The sequence below is a fragment of the Lagopus leucura genome, unplaced genomic scaffold, assembly GCF_019238085.1.
Source record: "Lagopus leucura isolate 7727_CA_CO unplaced genomic scaffold, USGS_WTPT01 Super-Scaffold_100002, whole genome shotgun sequence".
Lineage (NCBI taxonomy): Eukaryota > Metazoa > Chordata > Aves > Galliformes > Phasianidae > Lagopus > Lagopus leucura.
The window spans coordinates 21,782,529-21,801,028 of NW_024962263.1; the positions used below are offsets into that span (position 1 = coordinate 21,782,529).

Below are 18,500 nucleotides of genomic sequence, written 5' to 3' on the forward strand. Positions count from 1 at the left end.
ATTTGACTTAAAGCAGTATACCATATATGTACAAGTGGTTGAATTTATTTAAGTTATGCCTGTTCACAGCTTTATGTCACCTCGGTATTTGATCAAACAAGTCCTAAGTGGCAGTTCTGCAAAACTGTTCTTAAATGGGACCGAGATCCAAACCCTGATTTAGGTTACTTAAACAAATTAGACTTCTGAGCTAATGCAGCAATTTGCATAACATTCCACTTTATTTTAGGATGAAATTGCTCAGCACTTTTTTAAACTTGTAGCAAATTACTTTGCTAATGAGACTAAATTGTTCTGTGATGTTACAGGTAAATTGGTCTGTAATAAATCTCACATGTGTTTGCAATGTAAGGATTTTGTATTGTCTACCTACTGCTCCATAGCCTTTTAAGAAAAATAGTGGAGAGAAATGAAAGTTTAAACTGGTATATCTCTCGTAAGAGTATTATTGTCCTAAATATTATTCCCTTATCCTGCTTTAGAGATTTTTCTCTAATTCAAGCCCATTAACTTTTATGAATCAGCCTTCTGAGGAGTCCTGACACTAGTTAGCAAAGAGGCTGCCTGCCTTCCAAAACCACACATTTAAGTGTTTTTTCTGCTTTTATGGAAGTTGTTTTAATAATATAAAAAAGGGCAAAGATATATAATGGAAGTAGAATGGAGTGGGAAAATCTAGGTATGTAATATTTTTATGGGTGTGGTCAAGTTGCTGTGCAGGCATTGGCTTCTTGGATTGATCTGAAAGGAAGCACCAATTTCCTTAACTGCTTGTAGCTGAGGAATGTCCCAAACACTGTGCTGCCAATCACTGTTTAAAAATGCTCTTGGCATTTGATTCTGCTTTCTCTCATCCATGGAACAGAATTGTTGGCAATCCATTTGTGTGTGAAATCATAAGCAGTTATTTTGCTAGCTAGAAAGCCTTTTCCAGAACCTAATTATGAATTAAATGAATTATTACTAAAAATTTCAAGAACTGGTGTTCAAATTAACTTCATTTTTAACTTGGGATCTATTGTGTATATGCCATTACTTGTGCTAACGGTCAATTGTATGTTGGTTGTTGCATACACATAGTGGTATTGCAAATAATTGTGCATATTTAAACACTTAGATTTTGATATACTGAGACATGCTTTCTTAATAGTGGAAATGTCACTGAAGAAGTGGCGAATGATGCATTGTGTCATGTCAGTTAAGTTGATGATGGGTATCTGTGATGTATCAAAAAGCATGCTAAATTTCTTCCACATCCTTTGGATGAAGAGTCAATCAAATTGTTAGGAAAAATGCTGAAAGTAAGCATTTAGCCATGAATTCATCTTTGCATTGGGACTGTGAAGCTGTTAATGGCCGAACATTTAGCTTCTTGGGAAGAAGAGATTGTAATATATTACAAACACACTTTATCACCCTGTTAATCTATGATTTTGTCACTTATTCTTAATCCACCTCTCTTTCCATTATATTTTACTTTGTCAGGCATTGGCAATCAGAATTAAATACAGTTCCAGTTATATTTACTGGTAAATGTGAAGAATATCTCAATATCTCAGATGCCCACTTACTGAGTATAAATAGAAAAGAAAGGGTGTTTTGATTTCTGCCACTGCAGTATTTTTAGACAGTGTTGGAATGCTTTCTTATCTAACAGTTTTTCTGCTAAACTGGTTAAAATCTGAAGCATTTTTTTTCTTTTTTTCTTTTTTTTTTTTTTTTTTACTGTTGACAAGAATAGAATAATTTTTATTTGAGCATTCATTGGAGTTCAAAACAATAGTAATACTGAAAACACCTACCTCCTATTTGCTTTGTCTTTGCTTCTGCTGTTGCAGTGCCATAATCAACAGCCAGATTCAAGGACTGGTGTTCTGATGCCTTGATATGAGGAAAGATGACTCACCTGTAAAAGCACGTATCCTGCTCAAGCTGACAGTCTTGGTTATCTTCACTTTTAGGGCAGACCTTCCCTTTCCCCAGGGAAGCAAGCCGTAGAGCTTTCACATTCAATTGTTAGACTTCAAATAGTGAGCCTGGAGGAATAGCGTGGATTCTGTGCTGAATCGGTGACAGGTAGCATGTTTTGTCAATTAAGGTCACGGGCTGTTATGCCATTACTTCTTACACCTGACAGTAATTCATTTTCAAGTTGTTTGTACAAGATTTGGCATATATTTATCACGAAAAATAACTAGGAAATTAAGAAGGCTGCAAATATCCTACAATACTTTTTCTGTTTTTTCCTTTTCCCTTAGGCGTTCATAAATTGTCCTTCTGTCAGTTATAGTCATTCAGAAAATATTCTTTGACCCAGAGTAGACTTGAAAAGAATGAAGGCAGTGTTTAACCAGTGTTAAGAAGAGTTACAGTGTTACAGTGTTAAGTGTAAAGAAGAGCAGGAAGATGACGCTGTAAGCTATAGATCCAGTCATCTGTCCCAAAGGGAGCTAACATATGCAGGGGGGCATCTCTGGATGTTTTTTGAATGTAGCTCTTTGTTTGATCCACTGACTCTAGTATATCTTTGTAAGAGGACTACTTGAATGCCGCATGAGCTACCTCCTCCTGATGGAGGAATTGGTATTAATGGTGTTTGGAGTTATCAGGACTGAACTCAGTCTGCTGATTGTAAATGGAGCAGGACAAGTTATGGCATTGCATAAGATGGACTTCTCCTTTAGATTAGGTTAAGGAGCCAACTGAAGATTTTTCTTGTTTATGTCCATCAGTGAATGTGGTACAAGGCTGAAAATATAATCTTGTGTATCAAATTAGGAAAGCAAGCTGTCAAGTAATTCATATGCTAAAATCATGCAGTCATCAAGGGAGTCTGTATTGATTCAGACATATTATCAATGTATCATTGACTTGTTTTTCCTAGTGCATATGCTTCAGGCTGGTCACATGTGTCTCCTGGCAGATTAAATATCTAACAGTCCACGGTCATGGAAAATTTGTTGTGGTAAACAACACTGAACTATTCGTGGCTTCTTGAGCTCTGAAACAATATTCACTGATTAATTGTCAGGCTTGAAACTTATAAACTACATTTCTCAAAAGCTCTTTGCATGAGACATCCATATTTTCCTACTTAGGAACATAGATAACTTCACTACCTCCAGCAAATGTCTGAACACGTACAATCATACAATCATAGAACCCTTAGAGTTGGAAGGAACCTCTGAAGGCCCTCTGGTCCAATCGCCCTGCAATGAATAGGGACACCACAGCTAGATCAGGTTGCCCAGGGCCTGATCCGACCTCACCTTGAAAGCCTCCAGGGATGGGGCATCAACCACACCTCAAGTCCAAATTCACCTTATGTCTGCATAGTGTGGATACAGGTATGTTCTCAGATGTGCTGGAAGAACAAACTCTGTATGAGGCCAGAGAAGAAGACTCTGATATATCACACTGACATTAATTAGATAGATCTGCCTGTGAATCAGAAAGTCTGGCATCTTTTCTTCTTCTGCGTCTCTGAGTACTGGCACAGTGCGACCTGACCTGAGCCAATCAAGTGCTTCTCGTCAGCAAACATTAACATTAATGGAGGCTCAGCTTTAAAAGCAAAGTTTAAAATCTTCCTGGAAGAGAGAAAATAAAAAAAATTTAAAAATAGGATTCATTAGAGGAAAACTGCTTTGTACCTTATTACGTGGAAAAAAATTCTTGAAAAAATTCATGGCATCTCCATGCTATCCAGTTTTGTTTTGATCAGTGTGGATTTACACTGAGTGGTTATTAGGAAAGCAGAATCAATTCAGACTTATGGATGACGACATTTCTGGTCTCTGCTAGGAACTGTCATACACTGTCATGCGATGGGCAAAGAGTGCAACCCCTTGTATTTATTAACAACTACCTACCATCATCTTCTGAAGAAATACAGAAAATATTTGTAAGGGGAAAAATGGGGAACTGCGTTCAGAAACGAGGTATACTTGGATTAGAAGAGGCATTTGAGAAACACTGTAACAGAGATTCACCCAACATTTTTATTACTTCCTGGATGATCACCTTGACAGAGAGAAAAGGGAACAGTTTATTCATGGAAGAATGAACTTTATGATTTGAATGGCTGAACTCAGTTGTGCTGCAGAACATGAGAGTAATTCTTTTGACTTCACTACTGACTACTCTGGAATTGAGCTGAGTGAGGACAGTTTTTTCTCCTGTATTCTCTGATAACTTGGTAGTATGCTGATTATTTGGTCACAGTAGGCAAGCGGGCGTCGCTGCATTCTGTTTTATTTTTCTCCTAGATGCAGCACAGCAGTAGCTACTAATGTGTCAATAGGTACTACATTACGAATGATTCCACAGAAAGACAGGAGAGAGACAGAACAATCTATCAAAAGTCCTTTAGGCGGGTGGGATTTGATGCCTCACTGATGTAATTGCTGTTTATCCGCCTATCTGAGTATTCTTGGCAAAGACATTTGGCAGTAGCTCTGTTGAGCTCATTTGAGTCCTGGCAACTTCTCTCCACTCGGAATCTGCCCCAAGAAACTCAATAGGTCAGAATTCTTCTCCAGGCTGCTGTAACTCCATAAAGAACTTGAAATAATTTCATTTTCTTTGCCTAAGTTTCTGCAAATGTGAATAGGTTCTATTAACAGTCATCACCATCTATGGGAGGCATAGTTCAACCTGCTGAAGAACGCAGCAATAATTAGCTATGTAATAAGTGATGGAAATACAAAGACATGGTGAGACTTCTAGGGAAGTGCTACTGAAAAAGCAAAAACAAAGCAACGCGATAGCCCAGATAGAGAAAAGCATTGATAACTAAGGTCCTAGTTCTAAAGAATCAGCTGCATTGCTGTACCTGCAATAGTAGCTACTTTACCAAGTGTATGGGAACTGTTGAGTCACAGCCTGAACCACTGATTGATCACCTGAGGCAAGCACTGAGTCAGCCCTGGGAGCACAGGTGAAGGCAATTCAGCTGTTTGACCAGGAGGGGTGGAGCTGGGCTGCACCTCTCCTAGACCCATGTAAGGGCTGACTGCCCCTGGGGAAGGATCTCTTTCTGAAGGTCTCTTCTCTGTGGAGTCTTTTCTGCAAACTAGATCTTTAGATGCAGGTGACCATTCCTTCCCTGTTTATTTCTTTTCCTGTTTTCATTACAATAGTCTTTTCAGCTGTAACACCAAGGATGTGAGTTTGGAAATTCAAAGGAAGTTGGCAAAATAATGTTTATTTTTCCAATGTGCTAATAGGATCTTTCTTCAGTAGAATTTAAGAGAATTTGTCAGGTTAGGTGTAGTGTTACATAATATCAGTTTCATTTTTGTTGTATTGCCCTTATTTTTTCTTGATGAAAATATATTTGAGATAAATACTTAATGTCCTTGCTTTTAAGAAAGTATCCTTGAATGACTTCAGTCTACTGACAACTTCATATTCCTGGGAGCTAATACTGCTGAGCTGTGAGTTACCACAACTGAGAAGAGACAGTGTAGCTCAAAATTTAACTGTGACAGAAGCAGACGTTTTCACCTAGAAAGATAGCAGAGGATAGGGAAACATGTCAACTGAGAGCACCCGCAGCAGTAACTCTGAAGGAGCCTGAGATGTCATTTGACTGGTCACCAGGAAATGACAAATGGGGAGCTTGTACAGACGTTATCTGGAGAGTGTGTGAAACAAGGCATGCACCTTGGGAGCAGGGCAAGGCCAGGCTCTGGTGTGTGGGGAAAACTGCACAGGCACAGCTTGCCTCAGAGCACTGGCAGAGCCTTTTTCTGCTTTGGATGCTTTGCAGCACACAAAAGGATTTTTGCCGCGTAGTTCGTATTTTTTCTCATTCCTCTCTTAATTCATATTTTTTTATTTTTGCCGTTGAAGCAATTAAAATATTCAGTCAGCGTATTGTGTTTTAAAAACCTAAAACACAGAGATAGGTGGGCATGTTTGTATTTTGTCATTCCTGACATTACTCATCGTTCCAGAACAAATTGTATATTTTTTAACTGCATTCTGTTTTCCATCAGATCCTGTCTTGTTTCTCTGGTAGAAGTGTGAAGCTCTGTGATTGGTTCACCTTTTGCAGAACCGAAGCTTAAATTTTTGTTTCTAGTCTCTTTCAGTAAATGTCATCTATTTTGTCATGTAGGTGGCTTTTCATGTGGTATGCTTGATTTTTGAAAATCTGGTAGGGATGGGAATTAAATGTATTTCAGACCAAGGATTAAATGGTGGTAGATTGGAGAGGAAGAGGGGAAAAAAAAAAATCAAGCAAATAGCACTCCACTGCTCCCATCATTACCACCTCCTAACTTTTCTCAGATAAATCTGATTAATTATTCCTGGCTTGGAACACAACTTGTAGTTGCAAAGTCATCCTGTTCGCATTGGTAAAGTTTTGATCTGCAGCACATTTTCTCTTTGTAATCTTTTTCTGGTTACTGAACTGAAGGATATCAGCGTTTCTCTGAGCAATAGAAGCACAGGCTCTTCTTGACTGTACCAGTGTCTGCTCACAGCTCTGCACTTCCACTGGCTGCTATAGCCTTCCAAGCGACCAGCACACTACTCAGAAGGTTGGACTTGATGAGTAGAACTCTGATTTTAAAAATCTCCCCTTTCCCTGCAGTTTTGAAAGTACCCTGTAGCTGCCTCCATTCTAATGTCCCAGTCAAAATATTACTTGAGGTGGTAAAATGGCCAGGTAAGTTCCTGGATTGCTTTGAGTTTTCACCAGCAACACACTTAGTGAGAAAATTTTTGACAGAGATGTGTATATATAGCCTAGTTGAAATTAAAGTATTGTACTCCTTGCATGTTAGTTGTGCATCAGTCTTGTGTCTCATAATTAGACACAAGTATATTTACTATTTTTAAAGAAGTAATGCCAGAGTACCCTCAAGCTGGATTTGTTGCAGAATATTTTGAAATAAGCTGTTCCTGATATTCTTGACATCCTTGATCATTTAACTTTTTTTTTTTTTCCTCTTAATGACAGAATGATAGTTTATATAAGATGGTATGTTCAAAACTTACTATCTAGGCCACCTTAGGAATTAATAAGATTTCTTGTTTTAAATTGCTTCAGGGTCCACCTCTAAATTAATAGAATGAATTCCCCTTGATTTGTCCGTTGTACCTTTCTTTATGTTTCTGCAGACTTCCTTCTCTTGGCCTTTAAATTTCACTTGCAAGACTTTTTTTCCAATTTTAATGTTAAAACATCGTCTCAGGTGTTGTAGTAGCTGCTCACAAATTTGAGTTAACTGCAGAAGGAAGGGCTCCTGGTAACTTTATTGAGTAAAGTTTTTGGTGTATTTTTTTCATGTGCAGTAATCTCATGCTCTTTTCTTACAGTGCTTATGCTCTCTAACTTATGATCTATTACAGTCTGAAACAGGTTTCTCCAGTGTAGAAGCCCATGACAAGCCAAACTTGCTGAACCTTGAGAAATCTTGCAGAGGCAACAGTTTTGGCTAACTTCTGACTGCTTTTACGGTGGTTGAAGTTTGTCCCTGTATGGTTATGTTGCCACAAAAAAAGTAATACTAGAATTCAAATGGATGTAATGTAGCAGCTTTGTGAGACTGCCAGCATACCTTTACTGGAGTATACCCTCCATAAGCCAGAGCTTAATTAAACTAGGTAACATATATACCACTGGTTTTTATTTCCTAATGTTATGGTTATCATTTTGGCCTGTTTCAGATAAGAAGACAAGGCGGAATACAATTACTGGTGGACCTATTGGACCATCGGATGACTGAAGTCCACCGTAGTGCCTGTGGAGCTTTGAGAAATTTGGTATATGGGAAGGCAAATGATGACAACAAAATAGCTCTGAAAAACTGTGGTGGTATTCCAGCTTTAGTACGGTTACTCCGCAAGACTACAGATTTGGAAATCAGAGAACTGGTCACAGGTTTGAACCTTTCCCTATCTTTTGTTCAAGTTCTATGTAGACCCTACAAGCACAGTTCTGTGATGCGTGTCAATAGCTCCCTCAATAACTTTTTTTTAACTATTGTCTTCCTCACAGTAGCAAAACACTTCCAAGCCTTCTGAATGTGTGTAATATAGAAATAGCTTTATTTGATATTATGCTGTCTATGTACTAGAGTGGGCATGGTTTCCAGATGGAGTTCCTGCTTATTTTGTTCTTGCTTAGCCGTGCAGGAGATGTACTCCATGCATGGCTGTGACTTTTTTGGGGTGCAGAATTCTACCGTCAGCTGTACTCTGCTCCTCATCGTGTCTCATGTAGGGCTGTGGGTGTAGAAGTCAGCGTTCATTGAATGCTCTTAGAAACTGTTACGCAATTCCTGTGTATCTTATACAGGGAAAATGGTGGTGGTGGTGGTGTTTAATTTTCTTACAGTTTTGATAGGAAAGTGAACAACATGCTGGAGAGATGAACTGTATACTCTCCTGAAGCTTTTTACTCTAAAATGTGATAACAATGTATGTGATGTATTTTAGATAAAAGGGAAGCAGGTAGTGGTAAAGTCTATTTCTTTTCTTGATAGTATAAAAACCATCCTTTCTGAGATTGTCCAGGGTGTTTTTCCCTAATGAAATTTAAGTTTATTTTTTTAAAAATGCTCCCAAACAGTACCAGTCGGAAACATTTGGAGATTCCTTTCTCCTAAACCACCCTAATTAAAATGCAAAACAAAAGATAGATGGCTTTCTTTTGATTTTTTTTTTTTTTTTTCCATGTAGTGATTTCATTATATTTGATTGCTAACATCAATGCGGTAATTAATTTAATGCTACAAGTTTAAAAAAAAAAAAAAAAATCTTAATATCTTTTAATTATCCTATTTTACAATGCCCGTATTTTCATTATTATTTTTCCTCTATAGTATGTGAGAAAAGTTCTTATCTTTGTCATAGCATTGCCAGAGTACACACCATCATCCAGTTTCTGCAGAAATTACTTAACCTGGTGGGTCAGGCCCAGGTTGATAAGATTGCCATCCACTGGTTGATTCCAGATTCTGAACAAACTTCACTGTGTTTATTAAATGAGAAGTAATGTATTTGATTTTGTTTCTTAGTTACATTACCTATCAGCTCACACTTGTTAGGCAGGATTAATAGCATTGAGATGTCGGGCTACACATGCTCTGATGGAATCTCCTGCAGAGTGACAGAATTACTGGCAGATGTAATGAAATGTAACCACTATTTCAGATACGACATACTTACTAGAGTCTTGTTGTCCCTGCCCTAGCTCTAGGGAACATTATGCTTTTTTTTTGTTCTGAGTAATAAGTGGCAAACACTTAATGAACATCAGCAGTACACTTCAGTGGCTTGTTTCGGTGGCAGCTTCCTTGCTGTCTGTACACTATACATTATGCCACAGGTCATTTAAAAAGGGATAATAGGCTACAGTTTGCATTCCTTCCATTACACAATATCTTGTTAATTTTTCCTGAATTCCAACAGAAAGAATGAATGTGCTGAATGCCCTCAAATTGCTACTGCCAAGCAGTTTAGGTACTATCAGTGGTAGGAACCAGGCTGAATACAGCTAGATGCAGCTAAGGGAGATGTCCAGCTCTCCTGATACTAAACATCTGTGAAAGGAGTGCATGGTGAGATGACTTTGAGGAATAGAATCAAACCTGGTAGCTCAGGAGGGCCCACCTGTGTGTTTTGTGGGGTTTTTCTTGTTTGTGTTGTTTTACCTTTAAGCCCAGCAGGCTGTTGCTTGCACTGGTTGTGTTTGTGCATTTTGGAATGCAGATTGCTAGCACTGGCTTTGAAAATGAAGTTCTGATGGTGATACTCTGGAAAGCTCCTTTCAAAAGCAATGCTCATAGCTGCACCTCTCATCTTGTGCCTCTTTAAAAACATGCTGGAATTTGTGCATCGACACCAGTTATCCTTTTTTGACAAGCATGGTAGTATGACTGCTACCCCAGTTAAATTCCTTACCTGTTTTTTCTGGGGAAGGAAGGGTGTCTGCAGCAGCTGCCTCAGGAATAAGAAATATTTAACTTGGTGGTGGGCAGAAGGGAAAATAAAAACTTCTCCCACTTCCTGTCAGCTTTCTTGAGTTGAGGTGGCAGGAGGATAATTATTTCAATAGTGCCACTGTAGCCTGAAGGAAATACAGAGAAAATAATAGCAAATGTGTGTTTTAATAGTAAGCATGCTGCCTAGAGCCTTTCAAGCCCATGTTCATTCTGCATCCTGTCTACACAAAAGCTGTTTTTGTTTGTTAGTTCCAGAGAGAGCACAAAGTTCCTGCCTTAAGAATTCATGTGGGCTGTGTCACCACAGCCTCTAAATATTCCTCATGCATTCGTCCTCAGTGTGCTCCTCTTGGGTGGAGAAGTATCATTATCTCAGTTTTACAGATGGGGAACTGAGCCTATCAAGTCTAAATGACCTGTCCAGAAATCCAGCAAGACGAAGGTGTGAATCATTTTGAGTAGGCACTTAGCTGTGAGGAAAAAAATATGGGCAGAAAATGTTTTTAGCAGCTCAATTTATCTGAATAGTAGTGAAGCATTCACTGCCTGCTTCAAGTACCGTGAAGCACATGCCCGCCAAGGTGAAAGTTATGATATTTTTTCTTCCCTCCAACATGCACATATTCTTCCTTTTTGTTCCTTCTCTCTGAGGAGCTGAGAGTTTCAATTTCCAGCTATCTCAAGACTGGTTTTGGAAGGGTACTTAAGCCTGCAAAGCAGCTTTCTATTCTAGTAGCTTCTTGCTTTTCCACATTGCCTTTAACACCATGAATGTTTTCTTCCTTTTTCTTCAGCTCCTAGGCTGAAGCTGTGAGAGAAGTGTAGTGCCTAGCTGCTATGAAATGAAGTGACATTAATACCCATTAAATACATCTGGAAATATTGAAAGGTTTCTCTTCCAGAAACACTTCTATAGTCACTGTGGGGTTTTTTGCTTGAAGAACCTGAATAAAGTAACTGAGGTAGACCAATGGATATTGGTTTTCTCAGCAGACCTGAGGAGAAGGATTTGGGGATGTTGGTTGATAAAAGACACAACGTGAGCTGGCACTTGCAGCCCAGAAAACCAACCATGTACTCGGTTGCATCAAGAGAAAGTGTGACCAGCAGGTCAAGGGAGGTGATTCTGCCCCTTTACTCTGCTCTTGTGAGACCCCACCTAGAATACTGTGTCCATTTCTGGAGCCCCAAACACAAGAAGAACATGGAGTTCCTGGAGCAGGTCCAGAGGATCACTGGACTAGAGCACCTCCCCTATCAGTATGGGCTCTGAGAGCTGGGGTTCTTCAGCCTGGAGAAGTGAAGGCTCTGGGGAACCTTATAGTGGCATTCCAGTACCTGAAGGGAGGCTACATGAAAGCTGGGGGCGGGGACTTTTTGTAAGGGCAGGCAGCAACAGGACATGGGGAAATGGCTTTAAACTGGAAGAGGGTAGATTTGGACTAGATATTTGGAAGAAATTCTTTACTGTGAGGGTGGTGAGACACTGGAACAGGTTGTCCAGTGAGGATGTGGATGTCCGCTCCCTCGAAGTGCTCGAGGCTGGGCTAGATGGGGCTTTGAGCAACCTGATGCAGTGGGAGGTGTCCCTGCCTATAGCAGGGGGGCTGGAACTAGATGATCTTAAAGGTCCCTTCTAACTGAAACCATTCTATGATTCTATATAAATGCTATATAGAAGTGAATGTTCTGATAGAAATAAGAGTTTTCATCAGGGCCTACAGTGAGGAATCTGCAACCTCTGACCATTTCCAGAGACTCAAGGAGTCTTGTTTCATGTAAATATGTAAATGAAAAGAATTCCATGTAATCTGAATGCACCACAACTAATTTAGATGTTTTTTTCAGCCCTGCCCTGTGTTACTATTTTCTAGAATAGCTCCTGTTAATGGGAGCCTTTTATTTTAGAATAATTAAATGCTAACACTTTTCTAACAAATGTAAATAAAAGAGAACACAGTGCAAAATTAGAACAGATTCTGCAGATGGTAGAAAAATGTTTTCACTCTTTATTAATGAAAATGTTTAGCTGATCGTGACTCAGCTTTCCTTCCCTGAGTTACAGTTAATTATGAACTCTTCCACAAATTTCTATTTTAGCATTCTTATATCTGGTTTATTATCAGGGGAAAAATAAAAACCAATGTGTAAAAATAAGATGTGCTAGCAAGATTAATCCAGTTGATTCCTTTTGAGAAGGTGAGGTAAAGCAGCATTTGGTAGATTCATGCTACCCTTGCTCCTCGGCTACAACAGCTACACCTGATGACTGGTTGCCTGTTTCAGAGCACTTTGAACCCTTTTCATTTTGGCAAACAAAATCTGTAACAAATGGGAGCACAGATTATACTACTTGAGGAATAAGCTCACTAAATTAGAAACGCCTCAATTTAAACAGGTCCATTCTGTGACTGTACCTCAATTTTTCAAACTGTATATATTGTATTTAACTGAAAGTAAAAATGATACGCTTTTAGAAAGCACATGATAAAAAACAAAGCTTTAAGTAATTACAGGGAAGATTTTTTTTTATGCTGACAATCATCTTGATGCTTATTTTGATTGACATTAAGATGTCGAAGATCTAATTATTGTGTGTGGAAAGCATATAAATTGTAAAGATCAGAGTTTTACCCTCAACATCTAAAAATCATGAACTGTTTAATACTGCACATATATACTATATAGAAAGGTGTGTGTAGTCTCAGTATATTTCGTTCACATTTATGTTGAATCTAAAAAACACATTACATTGTTGCAATAAGTAGGGAAAAAAAAAAAAAGAACTCGTGTACCTATATTTCTTCCAAATAATCACTCATCTCCAAATGTGATTAAACCATAGTATGGTTGAACATGAAATTTTTTTCATTTACTTAATGGATCTTGGTCATATCTGTGTTGACTGTTTCAACTGTGGCTTAGTTAGATTTTATTTTTTTTTGCTTGATTTGTCTACAGTCGTACCTCATCTCATGCAATATTATGTTGTGCTTTTGTGCTTTCTGTTGCCTTTTTACAACTTACATGATATTTATAACAAGATATTTTGTAAACTTACTGGTAGTCTGGTAGTGTTGCTGAAAGCGCCTATATGTTGTCCTACTTATATATATGTGAGTTCATATCACTTATAAGTAGATATATAAATCTCTGGCATGTTGGTCAGGAAGTTCCAAAAGGTCCCTTTGAGTCTCTCATGTATCTTTACTAATCAGTTTAATAGCAAGTTAATGAGCCTGCAGTGATGTGTAAAGCAAGTTTAAGGGAGTAGTCTATTTAAATTAATCCTTTGGGTGATCTCGGTGAAAGATATATTGTGATTATTTTTTTTAGGTAATTCTGGACAGTTCTTTAGAATTTTTAATTTCCTAGTACAATGACAATTCATCTATCGGGGGTTCCCATGGTCAATAACATTTAATAGAATTATGGCAAAAAAAAAAGTATTTAATATTTAGGATCTTAAAGTTCTGTGAAAAAGTACCTTTGATATTAGCTCAGTTATTGGAACATATAAACACAGATGTGACTTTTTATTGTGATGAAAACGTAACTTTTAGAGGTACCAACTATTTGTAGCCCTATTGCTATTCATCTGGATCTGAAGATGATTAAAGGGTGTTTCATCTCACTCTCAGGAGATATTCCCACAGACGTAAGTAAAGAAGAGTTAGCAACATTATTTTTCATTTATATAGTTCTAAATATCCCAATTATATCCTTTTCTTCAGATTTTATATTAAATATTCTGGTTCAGTGTTGTGTATTAAATGACCCAGTTACTGATTATATTCAAAAGCTGTTAAGAAAAAAACAAAGCTTGGCCAGTGAAAGATCAAAATTTTCACTTTTTGATGTTTAATGTAAAAGGATAGGTGGGAAGAGATATATGAAGCAGTGTGCTTTTGGAACCAAAGAGAAGACTTCAGCATTACTGTATACTAAAAATTAGATCATAAAGATATGGCTTAGGTTCAAATACATATGGTATTATAAAAAAAAAAAAAAAACTTTTCAAACTGAAAATCTGAAAAGCTGTGGACGTGCTTACATTATTATGATTGTGTTACCATGGTAATAGCATTGTTACAGGGTCAGCGTAAGTTTGTTTCACAGTAGGCTTTAGCTAAGTAAGACTGCCAACTATCATTTGGGGCTCATAATTATAGTTAAAGAAAGTGGAAGAAAGGAATCAATGAAGAAAGTACACAAATACCTTTTAAGATGCAACTTGGTGAATTAGCTTCTCCACCACCACAAACCAATCTCTTTCTCCTGTCAATCAAGGAAATTAGAATGTTTACATGTAGAAGTAGATAACTACTAGATTAAAGCACAGCTTTCAGAAGTGCCTGTTTTGATTTGGGCAATAAAAGGCATTAATTCATTTTTTGCTTAGTTTTTCCTCTGCAGATATGTAAATTCCTGTAATAATTTGAAACAAGTGCTTAGAGGAACTCAAGCTCAGTAATAGGTGACTTACAAACTTTGTTCACCTTTATACCTGGAAAGATTGAGGAGAAAAACAAAACATGAAAAAGACTTTCAAAATTTTCTTAGGAATACTTTTTAACTTTTTTCCATATTAATCTTATAATGATATTAACAAATCTCAACTCTATCTGCTTAGTCACTTAAATTTGCTTGTATGTTTAAATTCTAAATACATTTTCTTCAGAAGAGCTACTTGAACAATACTGTTTCTTATCTTTCCTACTGTTTTATTAAATTGATTAAGTGTAGGTACAATTTTCTAGTAAAATCGATTTTGAAAGTGAATTAAGTCTTTTGTGCTAATACACTCTTGGTGTTTTAAATGAGACTTGTTTTCAACATTAATAAAATTATGTATTCACTCACATTGGATCCCTCCCCACTGTAAGGGCAGAGCAAGTCCGAGAGTGCCTCCTTAGACTGAATGAATACAAGTCTATGGGGCCGGATGGCGTGCATCCCAGGGTCCTGAAGGAGCTGGCTGAGGTGGTTGCCGAGCCGCTCTCCATCATATTTGAGAAGTCGTGGCTGTCAGGTGAGGTCCCGGATGACTGGAGGAAGGGTCATGTCACTCCCATATACAAGAAGGGGAGCAGGGAGGACCCGGGGAACTACAGGCCGGTGAGTCTCACCTCCGTGCCTGGGAAGATCATGGAACAGATCCTCCTGGACAACATGCTTGATCACATAAAGAATGAGCATGTGATCCGAGACAGCCAGCACGGCTTCACCAAAGGAAGGTCATGCCTAACTAATCTTGTGGCCTTCTATGATGGAGTGACGGCATTGGTGGACGAAGGGAAGGCGACCGATGTCATTTACCTGGACCTGAGCAAGGCCTTTGACATGGTCCCCCACCACGTCCTCATCTCCAAATTGGAGGGAAGTGGATTTGATGGGTGGACGACCCGATGGATAAGCAATTGGTTGAAAGGCCGCAGACAGAGGGTGGTGGTCAATGGCTCTATGTCCAGATGGAGGCCGGTAACAAGTGGTGTCCCCCAAGGGTCTGTCTTGGGACCGGTGCTCTTTAACATCTTTATTAATGACATCGATGAGGGAATTGAGTGCACCCTCAGCAAGTTTGCTGACGGCACCAAGCTGAGTGGTGCAGTTGATATGGTGGAAGGAAGGGATGCCATTCAGAGGGACCTCGACAGGCTGGAGGGCTGGGCTCGGGTGAACCTGATGAGGTTCAACACGGCAAAGTGCAAGGTTTTGCATTTGGGCCGGAAGAACCCCAGGCACCTGTACAGGCTGGGAGGAGCGGTCCTTGAGAGCAGCTCGGCAGAGAAGGACCTGGGGGTCCTGATGGACGAGAGACTGAACATGAGCCAGCAGTGCACTCTGGCAGCTCGAAAGGCAAATGGGATCCTGGGCTCCATCAGGAGAGGGGTGGTCAGCAGGGACAGGGAGGTGATTGTCCCTCTCTACTCGGCTCTTGTGAGGCCCCATCTGGAGTACTGTGTCCAGGTGTGGAGCCCTCAGTACAAGAAAGGCATAGAGATTTTGGAAAGGGTCCAGAGGAGGGCGACTAAGATGATCAGGGGGCTGGAGCACCTCCCCTGTGAGGACAGGCTGAGGGAGTTGGGCTTGTTCAGCCTGGAGAAGAGAAGGCTGCGGGGTGACCTCATTGCACCCTATCAATACCTGAAGGGAGCCTACACCCAGGAGGGGAGTAAACTCTTCAAAAGGGCTGATAACAGCAGGACTAGGGGAAATGGTTTTAAGTTGAAGGAGGGAAGATTTAGGTTGGATGTTAGGGGGAAGTTCTTTACTAGGAGAGTGGTTAGGCCCTGGAATGGGCTGCCCAGGGAGGTTGTGGATGCCCCGTCCTTGGACGTGTTTAAGGCCAGGTTGGACGGGGTCCTGGGCAACCTGATCTGAATGTGTATGTTTGGTGGCCCTGCTAGGCAGGGGGGTTGGAACTACATGATCCTTGAGGTCCCTTCCAACCCGGGTGATTCTGTGATTCTGTGGATGAAAGCCACTGGTTGAGTAAAGAATTACATGCTATAGTTTTACCAGTATTTCTTCTCTAAAAGCACAAAGAACTTTCTATTTCACAATGTTACCAAACTATTTACTCTGTCTCATTTGTTGTAGTCAAGGTATTCTTCAGCTTCTTTGTGTTTTGGATTTCATATAAAATGCCAAATCCTGCCAGTCTTGGATTACTGTAAAAACATGTTTCACCCCATAGCTGAAACTTTGCATATCATAGTTCCTGGTTCTTATTGTTATGCTTAAAATTATATTAAGGGGAGAAAGGAAAACCAAAGGTTTCTTCTGTGTAGAAGTTATTGCTACAACTATCTTGTTACGTATGCACCAAACAATTATGCTAAGTTAAGCAAAAATAAAACAAATAAAGGATTAGGTGCACTGTTTTCAGGAGTGGTTGTTAGCTAACCGAGTTAAGATTCCAGCTTTGAACAACCCTGGCAAGGTTAGTAGAAGCCCTCTAGACTATTGCTAGTGGTGACAGCAGGATGGCTAGTAGGCTACAGGGCTACTCTGTTTTGCCACCCTAGTAAGAAATTCCTTTCAGCTTTTACAGTGTCTTCAAAGACTGTTATTGCATCAGCAAAGGAAAACACCTGGAGAAAATACTTGGACTATCTTCTTGTATTTCTACAAAGTCCTGAACTTTTATTTCACAGTCAGTAGATGTGCACAGCTAGCACACAGCTAGCTGTACAGTCTGGTAATATTTAAATTTTAGATTTTTTCATCATCTACAAAAAAACACCGTGAACATTTCTAGAAACATAGGAGTGAATTACGAACAAATTCAAGGGAGGAATTCCTTGGATATTCCTATGAACCTGTCATGCCACCACTTACTGTGCCATGAATCCTCTTGGTCTTGACAAGCCATTGTTCTCACTAATGGGGGGAGGAGAGGGCAGTGCTGCTCATGCTTTAAGTTGTGATGGTGATTTCCACCCTGTAGGCTACAGCATTGCCAATCAATCAATTGCAGTGCCATTCAAAACACGTTCTGTTTGTAGCTCATCTGAAATGGCAATGCTAAAAGTAATTAATAAATCGTGTAATTTTGCTTCAGAAATGATGCTGTCTGATCAAATAACACTTATGCAAACAGTATTGACAGTTTCAGTGGAATCATTTTCTACAAAATCTACTACAATTTACTGTCTAATTACAAACAATCTTTGCCCCTTTCTCAGTATGATGTTGTTATTTTGGCTCTGAAAATGGGAAACCCACTGATAGGACTTGTCTTCACAAAGAGTTGTTCTCAACTCTTTCTAAATGATCTGCTGAACTTGTTCACCCATATCGCTACCAAGAAAATAAGGATAGAGTTTAAAACAGATGCTAAAATCTTCTGCTCTGCTTTCTTAGCAACAGGTTGAAGCATTGATGTGGTGCGTCAGTTACGCTCAGCGTGTTCTTTTGGGCAGGAACCACTCACGAATGGTGCTGTGGCTCAAAGCCTCCATCAGGTTGACAGTGTGAGTTCCTCAAAATGAATATAAGGGAGTCACGACTCACTGGTATCCTGAGGTCTCAGTTGGCAGCAGTGCAATGTCCACAACAGATAAGTCCCTCTCACCTTGGCCTTGGGGTCTGCTTGTGGCTCCTTTCACAGCCTAGGGCACTCACTCCCAGGTGCTGGGAAGAAGCAGGCCCCTGCCTACCAGGCCATGCCTTTCATGTTCTGCTGCCACCAAGGTAAGGTCAGGCCATCCCAAGGCTCTGCACCACCAGCTCGCTGCACCATTTATTTACTTGTCCTAAATTCAATCAGTGCTAGCACAAAATTCAAGGTGGTTCCTCTGTGCTCACTTTTTCTTGCTGGAAATTGAGTGAACCACCTATGAACCAATTTAACTTTCCAAAGTCAATTAAAAAAAAATTGTTTTTAGCTTGTACAATCAGGAAGATACAATTTCTTCTAAGAAATTCATTCAAGTTATTTTGATTCATATGGCAACCAGAGTGATAGAATTTGTAACTCATTTGCTAAAATACATGTAGTGTTTTTGTATTTCTTGGTTTTTTTTTAGTTTG

The 18,500-nt window shown here is 39.3% G+C and overlaps 1 protein-coding gene across 5 annotated transcripts in view; it reads left to right on the forward strand.

Annotated features, from left to right (window-relative positions):
* CTNND2 (catenin delta 2) overlaps window positions 1-18,500 on the forward strand; it is a 619,837-nt gene that overhangs the window by 471,600 nt on the left and 129,737 nt on the right. For all 5 annotated transcript variants that reach the window (XM_042869378.1, XM_042869380.1, XM_042869382.1 and 2 more), the window contains one exon: window positions 7,684-7,897. In XM_042869378.1, coding sequence (XP_042725312.1) covers window positions 7,684-7,897 — 214 coding nt within the window. The remainder of the gene's footprint in view (window positions 1-7,683; window positions 7,898-18,500) is intronic.